The 13,823-nt window shown below is 34.6% G+C and overlaps 1 protein-coding gene across 2 annotated transcripts; it reads left to right on the top strand.

Annotated features, from left to right (window-relative positions):
• Positions 1-123: 123 nt before the first annotated feature.
• On the top strand, positions 124-13,415 carry gls2b (glutaminase 2b (liver, mitochondrial)). Of its 2 annotated transcripts, none has more exons than XR_002456414.3 (18): positions 124-1,221; positions 1,335-1,434; positions 4,506-4,627; positions 4,723-4,852; positions 4,922-5,001; positions 5,586-5,749; positions 6,319-6,377; positions 6,736-6,765; positions 7,268-7,326; positions 7,407-7,473; positions 9,109-9,159; positions 9,232-9,408; positions 11,883-12,014; positions 12,115-12,196; positions 12,353-12,414; positions 12,507-12,583; positions 12,672-12,735; positions 12,989-13,239. XR_002456414.3 is itself a non-coding variant. In NM_001083825.2 (18 exons), exons 1-18 carry the CDS (start codon positions 1,037-1,039, stop codon positions 13,152-13,154), a joined length of 1,818 nt encoding a protein of 605 aa, NP_001077294.2. In that variant the 5' UTR covers positions 944-1,036; the 3' UTR covers positions 13,155-13,415. The 2 variants fall into 2 exon arrangements, 1 of the variants encoding a protein (NP_001077294.2); NM_001083825.2 differs by having other exon boundaries at positions 944-1,221; positions 12,115-12,207; positions 12,989-13,415.
• The last annotated feature ends 408 nt before the right edge of the window (positions 13,416-13,823 follow it).

Raw genomic sequence — 13,823 nt, 5'->3', positions numbered from 1 at the left:
ATAACCACAACTTAACCATGGTTTTCCTGAACTAGTTTATTTGTGGTATTTGTTATAATTATTATATAATTAAATAATTGTAACATGGTAGGCTAATCAATTCACCCACAAAAGCATATAGCTACAGCAATTTTGATAAAATAAAGACATGGTAATTATCTAAGATTTTACCTAAACTTTACTATATTTTCCTACTAGCTGTTATATCTATCATTCATTAAACAGTGATTCTGTCCCATTAAAAAAAGAATAATTAACCATTTTGCACACAGTAAACTATTAATAAGTCTTAAAATGATTTCTAAATGAATAAAATGGTTATATTCTTCTAAACTGACCATGTAATTATACATTTTTAGATTATTGTAATTATTATAGGCAACTTGAGAATTAGTTTGTCACACTAGAAGTTAGTCAAGGGCTTAAACATTCTTTTGGATATAAATGAAATTGAGTGTTTAACTTTTACAACTTAAAAACGTTATGTCCAGTTGTGAAGTAACTAAAATGTGTATTTCAAGATAATCTATATGCAAACAAAGCCAAAAATCCCCAGAATCAAAGTCAGTGAGCTTCTAGTAGATTCAAATGATTTATAAATATAAAGCGTTCATGTAGGATTCATTAACAAAGGTTTGTAAATATTGTATACAGTAGCCTATAATACACTTTACTACAGTTCAGAAAGAAGGCCTATTAAGGTAGCCATAACTATAGTTTTTTTTCCCATGTGGGTTTAATATGTGAATAGATTCAGCAAAGAGCATGGAAACCTCTTTAAAAAAAACTCAACATCATGACAGGAGCCAGGAGGTCACTGCAGCCCCTGTTGTTTTGATAGAGTAAGTTATTCAGTAATGTGTGACTGTAAACTATCAGTCGACGTCAGCGCTGATAAAGTGACCCTCGCGCACCTGTCGACGCGGCTCAGTACAAACAGACGCACGAGACCCGGACGCGGACACCGTTATTCATTACCCACGAGAACTACATAGAGATCACCGTTTTAGCTCCAACAGGAATAAGATACTGTAATATGTTTTCTTTAAGGACCCTGCGACTACCCAATATTGGACTTATTGGTTTACTGTCGAAAGATGCCGTAAAAAGTAGCGTGAGGAGTCCGAATGTAGTCAGGGGGCCGTTAAGTTTATTTTCGCGGGTTAACGTGATCAGCAAGTTTACTGAGGCGGCATCCGCAGATCAACCTAAATCAAAAGCGTGAGTCACTTTTATACCGGATAAAAATACATATACATAAAAATGTAGCGTATAGACTGTCTTTAAACAGGTTACAAGAGACTAGCATGTATGGACTTATCTTATGAAAGCAGAAATATGACGAATAAAGATCTCTTCTCTGGACTGGAGGACATGCTCTTCTACACTATAACTGAAGGAGCGGAGAAAGTTCCAGTGTCTCATTTCACTGCTGTGAGTTTTTTCATTGACACAAACACACATATAACATGAGTCATCATGGGGTTGTGTAATAAATATATTCAAGGTCAATAAATGCCCCTTTCTCTGCTGAAATTTGCCTGCATTTGTTGGTAAGGAAAGTTTTGATGGTGGTCTAGCACATGACCACCAAATGACAGGCTAATAACATATAATATAATGTATAAATGTACAGATGCTTATGTTTACATGACATCTAATGAGCTTTTTATTTTTAGATAAAAAAATCTTGCATAGTTACCAGGTTGATTGTCTGTGTTTCTGTGTTCTTGTATTTAAATGTTAAATGGCTGTCAATGAATTTATCATTCATTAGCTAGAAATAATCCTTCTAGAAGTGATTTCAACAATATCTCCAACAATGTAACATTCCCCTAACATTAGTTTTTCGTTCCCATTTGATGACTTTTTCTTTAGAACCAAACACGTAACCTTATGTGAAAACTCTTTAGAGGTTTATTTTATTTTTTGTTTAATTGCAGGGTTGTTGTTTTGAATAACCTATACATAACATTCCCTCGTGGTTATTTTTAGGTTATCATTTCCACGACCTAAAAATAATTTTCCTAGAACGCTCCCTGCAGGTTATTTTATACACAGACTGCAGGCCCCTAGCCAGGGGGGTTTCGGGTGGTTCGAAAGACCCACCACTTTCTGACAAAGTCAAGAATTTGTCTCATACAGTTTAAGTCAGAAGTATTAGCCTCCCTTTGATTTGTTTTCTTTTTTTTTATAAATATTACCTAAATTATGTTTAACAGAGCAAGCAAACTTTCACAATATGACTGAAAATATTTTTTTCTTCTGGAGAAAGTCTTATTTGTTTTATTTTGGTTAGAATAAAAGCAGTTTTTAATTTTTTAAATCCATTTTAGGGTCAAAATTATTAGCCCCTTTAAGCTATATATATTTCTTTATTGTCTACAGAACAAACCATCGTTATACAATAAGTTGCCTAATTACGCTAACCTGTCTAGTTAAATTAATAAAATCTGTTCTCCGTTTAACAGAAATTGGGGGAAAAAATAAACAGGGGGGCTAATAATTCAGAGGGGCTAATAATTCTGACTTCAACTTCATATCATTTGAATGAGGTCATCATAAATTGTGAAAATAACTCATCGAAAAAGGCTTTAAGACCAAGTGGAATCCTCTGTTGGCTGTTGTGACTTCAGCTAATTAGTTTTGGCCTATGCAAACAATTATTTTTCATGAGTCCAACATCCAGCTGTGCAAGAACACATACAATCTGATGCAAGTGAAGTCATCTTTCACCCCTGACCCACTGTATTCTTGTTAAATAAAGAAAACATTTACAGGTAGCTTTTATTCGAAATCTTGATCCTTATTCTTGAAACTAAAAAGACGAATAAAAAGGTGTGAAGCACCAAAAGCATCCCATATTAAAATTAAATTGAATTTTAAATTAATATTAAAATTAATATAACTGGCAGCTAGCTCTCTGCAACTCTCACATGGTCACCCACTGAAGCTAAGTCAGTAACTGGATGGGAAACCACATGGGAAAGCTAGGTTGCTGCAGGAAGTGGTGTTAGTGAGGCCAGCAGAGGGCGCCCAACCTGCGGTCTGTGTTGATCCTAATGCCCCAGTATAGTGACGGGGACTCTATACTGCTCAGTGAGCGCCGTTTTTGGATGAGAAGTTAAACCGAGGTCCTGACTCTCTGTGGTCATTAAAAATCCCAGGATGTCCTTCGAAGAAGAGTAGGGCCAAATCTGCCCACTGGCCTCTGTCCATCATGGCCTCCTAACCCTCCCCATATCATAATTGGCTTAATCACTCTGTCTCCTCTCCACCAATCAGCTGGTGTGTGGTGTGCGTTTTGGTGCAAATGACTACTGTTGTGTCATCCAGGTCAATGTTGCACACTGGTGGTGGATGAGGAGATTCCCCCCATTGTGTAAAGCGCTTTGAGTGCCCAGAAAAGCGCTATATAAATGTAAGGAATTATTATTATTCATGATTATTGTAGTAATTTGGCTATATATTGTTGTTATCCTTGAATTTTTAAATGTACTTTTTTTACACAAGAGCCTAGAAAAATCGTGAAACTCTACATTATTATGCTTTAATTTTTCTTATTCAAACTGCCAAACTCTTGACTAAGTGAAGTTAAATGTGCTGGCCAGTTTGTTATTTGCCTAATAAATGACAATAGATTAATTTCTTTCTTAGGATATGGTGTAATAAAATTGTATTTTAACATAGCATTTGTATTTTTAAACATTTATATTTTTAAAATAAGAGTTTTTCATATTTCTTTATTCTAATTGTTTAGGAATTTGTTTTGGTACATCAAAAAGTTTGGTTGTGATGACCATCCGATAAGCTGATTCAGCCAAAAAAATAGTGCCTAAAATGTCACTAAAATGCAGTATTTAAACCTCATAATTGAAAAGAAAATGAGGCGTATAACTGCGAAAAGGCCCACTTTTGGAGAAAAAAAAAAACACCCTTTTGACCAGGCTGGCTACGGGCCTGGACTGTGCTGAAGTTATCGTTCTTTGGTGCCGAGTAAACTGGGTACCCTGCCAAATCTAATAATTTTTACACATTAATGGACAAAAGTCTTATTTATTCCTCTATACACTCTCAGATATAAAAATAGTAGAGCTGTCTCTGGGGTGGTACCTTTGCAAAAGATACACATTTGTTCCATAATGGTACCTCAAAGTTTTAGGAACTAATATTAAGGAACAAATGTGAATCTTTTGAAATGTATTCCCACAGATACAGCTCTCATTTATTTCTGAGACTATATGATTGTGCTTGTATAATTTTATTTGCTGGAAGATACTGACTGTGTGTTAATAATATCGAAGTGAAGAAGTTGGGGAACATTGTAACAATCTACAAACCTTTAAAAAGAACATTCTGTGAGCTATAAACTGTTACGTTATTGTTATAGCTGTGGTGTGGATTCTGCAATTTGTCTAAATGTATTAAAACCTTTATTATTATTGGTATAGTTATCATGAATGTGAACAATGAAGAGAAAGAACAGTATTTTCTGTATCTTACAGGCTTTGAAAAGCACCGGATTGCTGACTTCTGATCCAAGATTACGAGACTGTATGGAAAAAATTCGCAGAGCTGTCCGAGATTCGACTGGTGAGGTCATGATGGACCGCGAGCTATTCAAAAAGCGAGTATATTGTGTTTTAAAACAAAACAAATTTCCTACAAAAATAAGTGTATTTATATAGTGACTAAGTTGCAAAAGTTTCCGACGTTATACAGATGTGCAAGTGGCAACATTGTTCTCCTGAGTCTCGCTTTCAGACGAAAGTTCATCATTCCTGAATTTGAGGCATTTGTGGACATCATCAATCACATTTATTACACATCAAAACTGCAACAAGATGGACAGGTAAGATGTGTATTTTATTACCTCACTTTATGTACTTAATTGAATAGTACTCATTTAGTTTTTTTTTAGGTTGCGAAATACATTCCCCATCTAACCAAGTTCAGTCCTGATCTTTGGGGCGTCTCATTGTGCACAGTGGATGGACAAAGGTAAATTTATAAAACGAAACACGGCCTCCAGACATTTGCGAATATTCTGAATAGGGCTGTACAATATATTGTTTTAGCATCGATTTCACAACGTGATCATTTACAATACGCAATACGTATACGCTATGTTAAGTCTAAATTTTATAGTTGATCATTTTACAAGTGTTTTTGAGGCCTGTGACTGTGTGAGGGTTTTAAAAGCATTCAGGCCTAAGAGTTTTGGCATTTGTAACTTTGACAAATTAATAACAATTTAATTGTTTATAAAACAAAAGATGATGCAGTATTATTTTACATTTTATTATTTGATTATTCAACAATCAAACACTTTTTATTTAATTAGTATTTTTTTCTTTATAGAATTTGTCAATGCTTGTAGAGTGTTTCCTATATTTTATTGATATGCACTCCTCTACAGAATCATGCCAATTAATCTAAAATGATAAATATTCTTTCCAAATAGTTATTTAGCACATCTAGGTAAATTGTATTCCTATCGCAGAATAAAAATATATTGCAATGTTCCATTTTTCGAATATTGTGCAGCTCTAATTTCAAGTTTTAAATCCCCTCTTTGATTTCAGGCACTCGGTGGGAGATACAAAAGTGCCGTTCTGCCTGCAGTCATGTGTGAAGCCGCTGGAATACGCCATCGCTGTACATGAACACGGGACGGAGCATGTGCATCAGTATGTGGGAAAAGAGCCCAGCGGATTCAAATTCAACAAACTCTCGCTTGATGAAGAAGGTGGATGAGAAAATTAGATTGGGTTATCATATAAACAACCAAGAGGATGGAAAAGTTAGCTGTTTTCTGCTAGGCTGTAATGTCTGAATACTTCATATTTCTGATATTATTCTTTAAAAAATGGAAGAATCTAAACAGGCAATTGGCATTTAAAATTAATTAACATTTCCAACAAGTCTAAAAATGTTTACTTAGAGCTACTTGCAATTTTGTGCTTATCTTATACTTTTCACGTATGTACCTCACAGTTTACAGTCCAACCACTCTTTAGGATCTCTCAAACTATTGAGTAAAGACTTGACTGAGGCTTTGTTACTAGTTTTGATGGGTAGATACATTTGAACATCATCTGCATAGCAATGAAAAGAGAATTTGTGTTTTCTAAAAATATAACCCATGGCATGGGCAACTTGAACAATGAAAACAACATAGGGCCCAAAATGGACCCTTGGGGAACCAGTGGATGAAGAAAATTCACCCAGATGGATAGAAATAATATATTTATATAATGTTATATGTTTTAAGTAGCTCATGTTGAATAAAATAACGTGAATAATTTCTGTTTTTAGATAAACCTCACAATCCCATGGTCAATGCTGGAGCGATTGTCATCAGTTCACTTATCAAGGTAAACATCAGAGTAATCAAAACCAAGAGTTCAAATAGAACAAGACTCACGTACCAAAACAAACACATGATACACACATCGACATGCTGGCTTGACCAGGAGTTCATTTAATCTCACCAAACTTTGACCCGAATTCCAGCTCAAAGCAAATGGACTGGAGTGCCAGTGTAGCCTGACCTTGTGAAGCTACTGTATGAGTATTACTGGACTAGATCCAGACCAGTAAAAGTGGCCTTTATACTGCATGTGTGAAATTGATGCTTTCTAGGTTTTTCAGAGTTCAACAGTACTAGCTAGAATCCACAAGTCACCCACAATTAAAAAAAGTTTTGCTTTTATTTTTCTTTCTGGCAAGCAGGGTGTCAACAAGGCAGAGAAGTTTGACTATGTAAGTAGGATTCTTTTCATTTTACAAAAGATTGATTTGCCAAAAACTAAAACTCTGGTAAATTCCAGCCTGCCTTTATTACATTTATAACTTATATGTGTTCTTTATTGGACCAAAAATTATACTTAATTGGAACAAGGCCTATTCATCTGTACAGCCAAAAAAGTAGTGCACACCACCTTTTTGCTATATCATAAAGTCAATGTTATTTACCTTTTTTAAAAATTATCTGTTTATTTGGGACACTTTAATTCCATAATAAAAGATTCTTTGTCTTGAAAATATTTGCTTTAGATTGTGAAATTGTTCTTCATACCGCTAAAACATTGTTGAGGGAATCAATTGTTATTCATTTACATCATAATTTATAAAAACCCATTTACGATTCTTCGCAGTACTTTAAATTTTAATAGTGTATGTGTCTGTGAACTTTTTCATTCAATAGACCAGATGCTATTTCAAATTTGGTAGTTGCACTGATTTTGTTGGGTCTCAATTTTAGGTAATGGACTTTGTTAAGAAGATGACAGGCAGTGAGTACGTGGGCTTCAGCAACGCAACGTATGTCTTATTAGTTTGATATTCTAAGCTTGTTTCCACCTGTTGACTCACTATTGACTCATCTGATTTTGTTTGAACAGGTTCCAGTCAGAAAAGGAGACAGGAGACAGAAACTATGCAATAGGATACTACCTAAAAGAGAAAAAGGTTACTTAAAGAAACAATAGCTATGTTTCCATCCAAAGATGCTAATTAAAATTATGTGCAAAACTGGAATATCACATAAAACATTTGCAAAAAAACATTGTTTCCATCCAGTGAGTCAAAATGTTCACTTCCTGATAAACTGAAGCCAAATTTCAAAAAGAGAAATTAATTTACTGTGCTAGAGGAAACCACTGGGGGCCTTCTTTCTTACACAATAAATTACTAGTAAAGAGATTATTATGGGAGCATAGATACTCAAGTCAGTTCTGAGAGTTAATAAGAGAGAATCACTTTAATGAGGAACTTTGGCTAATGCAGTTTATACCAAAACAACATTTCAGAAGATGCGCAAATAAAAAGTTTATCCTACTCTAAAAATGTTTAAACTGGGGGTGCCCAAACTTTTTCTAATAAAGGACCAAAAACCAAACTTCATTGAAAGTGGTGGCCTGAAAGTAAATATACCAAAATATTACAATAAAGTTGCCATGGTAATCACCTAATTTATTAATATTTTATAATAAATATATATATATATATATATATATATATATATATATATATATATATATATATATATATATATATATATATATATATTTTTTTTTTTTTTTTTTTTTTTTTACATGTTATACTTCTTACAATAAAAAAAACATAAACAATCTAATTTATAACGCAATGGTGTTAAATGCTGAATACACAAGTCAAGCTGCACCTGCCATTGCCTTGATTTGCTCATAGATAGGGCCAGACGGAATCAGAGGACATTTTTTGCTATCTCTGCAGAGAATTTTATAAAAAACCTGTGGATATATTTAGAATGATGCTAGGAGTATCATAACTAAAAGCTTAAAATATGAAATAAAAAGTGATACATTTTTTAAACTTTTATTTAATGTTTACAATGCAAATGCAATTAGATCCACGTATTTGGTAAACAAAGCAAGTCTCTCGTATAATATATCTACTAAAAGACAAAAAATATTACTTTACAAACTGTATTGTAAATAAATCATATGAACATTTTAATTATTACTTTTATTATATCACAATAATATTAGTGAAATTTATTTTAAAAACTGAATATAAATTTACACACATTTACACAAGTAAATACAGAGACTCAATGATGGGCTAAAATTCTGCGGAAATCTGTGGGCCTACTCATCGATAATCCTTCAAGGAACAGTATTTGCATTTTTTAAAATCTGATTTATGCACAACATTTGTTGCTCAACAATTAAACAAACAGACAAAATGTTACATTAAAATCAGGAATTTCAATCTCTGTTGAAGGCATGTGCTCCAACCTTCCCATCATTCTCCCTTTCTTCTCAGATGGGATGGCAGGCCAAATCAAAGGTTACCATGGGCCAATTCTGGTCCGTGGGCTGTAGTTTGGGCATCTCTGGTCAAAACAATATATGATTGCCTTTTGTGTAAAAAAAAAAAAAATCAGTTTTAGATTGTTCATTTTCAAAATGTATGCACATCTTGTCTCCATGAAGCATTTTTTACACACAAACAAAAAATCCAAAATGCTTATGAAAATAGGTGGATGAAAACATTCTCATTGTTTTTGCCCAAAATTAGATTTTTTAAATGCAAATGCAACTGTGACAATCTTCTTTACAGTGTTTTCCTGATGGAGTGGAAATGATCGACGCGCTGGATTTTTATTTCCAGGTAAGCCCAGTTTTCGCTTGTCCATTGTTGGACTTAACAATCCAGTAAGACTTTACATTCTGTCCCTCCTAGTTGTGCGCCATAGAGGTCACCTGCGAGTCGGGCAGCGTAATGGCCGCCACATTAGCGAATGGTGGAATTTGTCCAATCACGGGAGAGAGAGTTTTGAGCACAGAAGCTGTTCGAAACACACTCAGTCTCATGCACTCCTGCGGGATGTACGACTACTCGGGACAGTTCGCTTTCCATGTGAGTAATTGAACTGACTGTCACACTGCATATTATACTACTTTTTGATAGATGGTTGATTGGTTGTTTTGGCTTATTTTGTTGGCAATGTTTAATATTTGGTTGCTGGGCAGTTGCTTAGGTTTTTCAAGAAGTTGCTAGAGTGTTTCCTCCAGTTGCCAGGGTGGTAGCTTGGGTATTCTGGATGTTTGCTTTGATGTTGCTAGGCATGGGGTCTTTCTATATGTTTGCCAGGCTATGCTAGATGATTACTAGGCTGTTGCTAGTGTATTCTAGGGAGTTTCAAGGATATTGTGCAGTTGCTAGAGTGTTTTGTGTCATTTCTAGGGTACTCTGGGTGGCTTTTACATGATTCTACAAGTCTACAGTGTTGCTAGGCAGCTGCTAGTACATATTATTGCTAATGCTAGCATGTTTCAGATAGATAATATATGATAGGAGTGCTCAACCCTATTCTTGGTGATCTACCTTGCTGCAAAGTTCAGCTCCAACCCTGACCAAACACAACTAAACCCACTTAGTAGGATCTGAATGAGCACTTAGTAATTAAAGGCATGTGTTTGATCAAAGTTGCATCTAAACTCTTCAAGAAGGTGGATCTCCAGGAAAAGGGCTGAATGACTATAATTATTAAATTATATGCATTAGGTAAACCTCTCAAAGATATTGGGCTCTATTTTAACGATCTAGGCGTAAAGTCTAAAGCGCATGGCACAAAAGTATTAGGGGCGTATCTGAAACCCACTGTTTCTATTTTAAGGATGGAAAAATACGCTCTGCACCACGGCGCATGGTCTAACAGGGTTGAGCCTATTCTCTTATTGGGTAATGGGTGTGTTTTCAGTACAATGTGCATTAAACCAATCAGAGTCCCATCTCCCATTCACTTTAGGAGTTAGTTGTGTTGCGCCATGGTACATCTGCTATTTACATGGCAGACTTCTTCTCAAAAACTGAAGGCTTCACTAGTAAGAAAACATTTAAACAAACCACCTGCAGAGCAAGGAAAAAGAATGAGCCTTCTCCATTCAGCCTCTTTAATTTCTCTTTACTATGACTCTTTACTCCTTTACTTTTGGATAAGGAAACAGTATTGTACGCACTCCACTGAGACATCCATCAGCCTACATATTTAATTTTGTTTGTTAAGCACAAAGATTTGTTTAAAAACTGTTTCTAAATTCAGTTTTAATTAAATTATTGAATTTCAATAAACATATAAATGAACAATAACGAAGTGTGGTCAAAAGTTATATCTAGGCCCACATAGAATCTGCGCGCACAGAAACTCGCAGATTTTCGCAGATTTTTTGCCCATAATTAAGTCTATTTATTTACTTTTGTATTTCAGTATATTATTGAGTAATATAAACATTTTATTTAGATTTATTTACAATACAGTTTGTAAAGTAATATTATCTGCCTTTTAGTAGATATTCATTCATTCATTTTTTTGTCGGCTTAGTCCCTTTATTAATCTGGGGTCGCCACAGCGGAATGAACCGCCAACTTATCCAGCAAGTTTTTACGCAGCGGATGCCCTTCCAGCCGTAACCCATCCTTGGGAAACTTTTAGTAGATATATAATACGGTAAACTTATATAAGATATAAGAGAAATTATGTGAGAGACTTTGTTTACCAAAAAAGTAGATCAAATTGGATTTGCAAATATTACATAAAAGTTTTAAAGGTATTATTTTTTATTTCATATATTAAGTTTGTTATGATTCTGCCAAAATCATTCCACATAATTAAAAAAAAAAATTAGAGAAGTTAAAGAAATTAAAGAAATAGCAAAACATGTCCACAGATTTCATTTGGCCCAGGTTATATCCAAACACCAATTCTAATGCTCCATATGGTGATGCATACGTAAACAAATCCCGACAGATGGACAGATGTAAACTTCTTTTTAATTAAAGCAAATATAAATTTGCATATAATAAATATTACTGCCAATAATAAAAACATTATACAAATGCAAACTGTCATGGATAAACTGAAAAAGCCCCTCGAGGCGAAGAAAGCATGGAGGCAGTGTTTTTTATATTTATGTAGAAAATAATATTTTTTTTTAGCATTTTAATCCTTTAATTCCTGCATAGTCACAACTAACACGCTCTGATCTGGATGGTCGAGCAGCCTACCATTTGGTTATTGGCACATTCCGTTTGAGTTTTAAAATAGCAATGTGCCAACAATGTGCTTTAACAATGAATTTGCTATTTAAACAACCTAGCGCAGAATATTAAAATTACTATTGCGCTGGTCTGAAAATAGCCACAAATCGCGCCATACATGTTTTGCACCTTATTGCGCCGGGTGTATGATAGGGTCCAATATGTACACATGAATCTATACTTAGATTTCTAAGAATATCTAAACAATATATGATTGCCTTTTGTGTAATAAAATACTAAGAATTTGTTAAAATAACACTTCTTGTATATTGTTACATTTCAATACATGTCAGGTTGGATTACCTGCTAAATCTGGTGTGTCGGGTGCAGTTCTTCTGGTGGTGCCAAATGTGATGGGTGTCATGTGTTGGTCGCCCCCTGTGGACAAAGTCGGGAACAGTGTCCGTGGAATTCGCTTCTGTCAGGTGTTTCATTCATTGCTCTGCTAGTTTATTATCTAATTTTTAATTCCACACCATAGTTTTGATTATAAAAAAGTAATAACATAACTTTCCTTTTAAATAGGAACTGGTGTCTTTGTTCAACTTCCACAATTATGACAATCTGAGGCATTTTCTAAAGAAACAGGACCCTCGCAGGCAGTCTGGTGATGACAGAGTAAACTACAGCTTTCACATTAACACAGTTTGAAACTAAACTCCAATAATAAACACCAAAAGCCTGTGAAATGCCTAATTTTAAGCTATTTTTAGATAAGTTGTAAGCCTTGAGTAATAAACAAATTATATACTGCTTCTTGTAGAACAAGTCGGTGGTGAATCTGATGTTTGCGGCCCACAGTGGAGATGTTTCAGCTCTGAGGAGGTTACTTTATGCCACTCTCAACTTTTTCACTGTCAGTTTCTGACTGCTACCAAAATGTGCATTATTTACTTGTCTCCTGTTTTCTCCATCAGGTTTGCCCTGTCATCAATGAATATGGAGTTGAGGGACTATGACTCTCGTACACCTCTTCACGTAGCTGCTGCTGAAGGTAGACTTTTTCCTGTAAACGTGAAGCATATTTATGTGGTTTATTTATTCTTCAATCCAATTTGGCTTTCATGTCTGCTCTGTTTTAGGTCACGTGGATGTTGTGCTATTTTTAATACAGGCCTGCAAAGTCAACCCTTTTGTGAAAGACCGGTAAAGATTATTGGGTCACACTTTATTTTGCTGGTCTGTTTGTTGAATATAAGTTACATTGCATCTACATGCAAACTAATTCTCATTAGATTATGAGCAGACTGTTGGGCAAGGAGCAGTATCAGCAGATATTAAGCAGACAGTCTACTAATACTCAAATGGACCATTAAAATAAAGTGTTACCGATTATTGTTTCTTTATTTGCTTACCTTTAGCTAATCCATCAGATCTAAAACTAACCTCTGTCATTCAGGTGGGGAAATATTCCTCGAGACGATGCCATGCAGTTCGGGCAAAAGGATGTTGTGAAGATCCTGGAGGAGTATGAGCAGACCTACAGCCCACAAACGTCTCAGACTGACACAGAAGATCTTAGTCAGCCATCCAAATGCTCATCTCTGGGGTGTAATCTGCTGTGAATCTATCAAACTAATGAACTAGTTGATTTCATGAAAATATGTGCAAAATTAGGGTACATTTATTAAAGTATCTCTCTAGAGTTCACTTTTTTCTATTTTGATTTGTAAATATTATAAAGATTTATATATATATATAATATAAGATTTATAATAAGTAAAAGATCTTTGTAAATTATTTGGGACATACCTGTTATCTTAGTGAAAAATGTACAGCAATGCACAATGTACAGTGTCTGACAAATAAAACCAAATATCCAAAAACGATTGGTATCTTCAAATATGTTTAAGCAGTGGGTATTTATGTTTTAATCTAATATCCAAGATTTTTTTTCACATTTAAAATATTTTGGGGTTTTTTATCACTGCTGAAAAAACAGCTTAAACCAGCCTAAGCTGGTTGGCTGGTTTTAGCAGGTTGACCAGCCTGGTTTAAGAGGGGTTTGGCCATTTCCAGCCTGGTCAGGCTGAAAAATGACCAACTAAAACCAGCCTGATTTAAGCTGGACACAGGATTTCCAGCCTGCATGGTTAGGCTGGTTTCAATAATGTCTAAACAGCGTTTTGTTTAACGTTTTAATCTGGTATTTATTTTTTTCGCATTTAAAATGTTTAGGTTTTTTATTTTATACTAATTTTAAATTATCAAAACGACAAATATATTAAATTAAA

The sequence above is a fragment of the Danio rerio genome, chromosome 22 (assembly GCF_049306965.1).
Source record: "Danio rerio strain Tuebingen ecotype United States chromosome 22, GRCz12tu, whole genome shotgun sequence".
In the NCBI taxonomy this organism is placed as follows: domain Eukaryota; kingdom Metazoa; phylum Chordata; class Actinopteri; order Cypriniformes; family Danionidae; genus Danio; species Danio rerio.
Note: the sequence above shows the minus strand (reverse complement) of the source record. Positions and strands in the feature narration are given on the sequence as shown.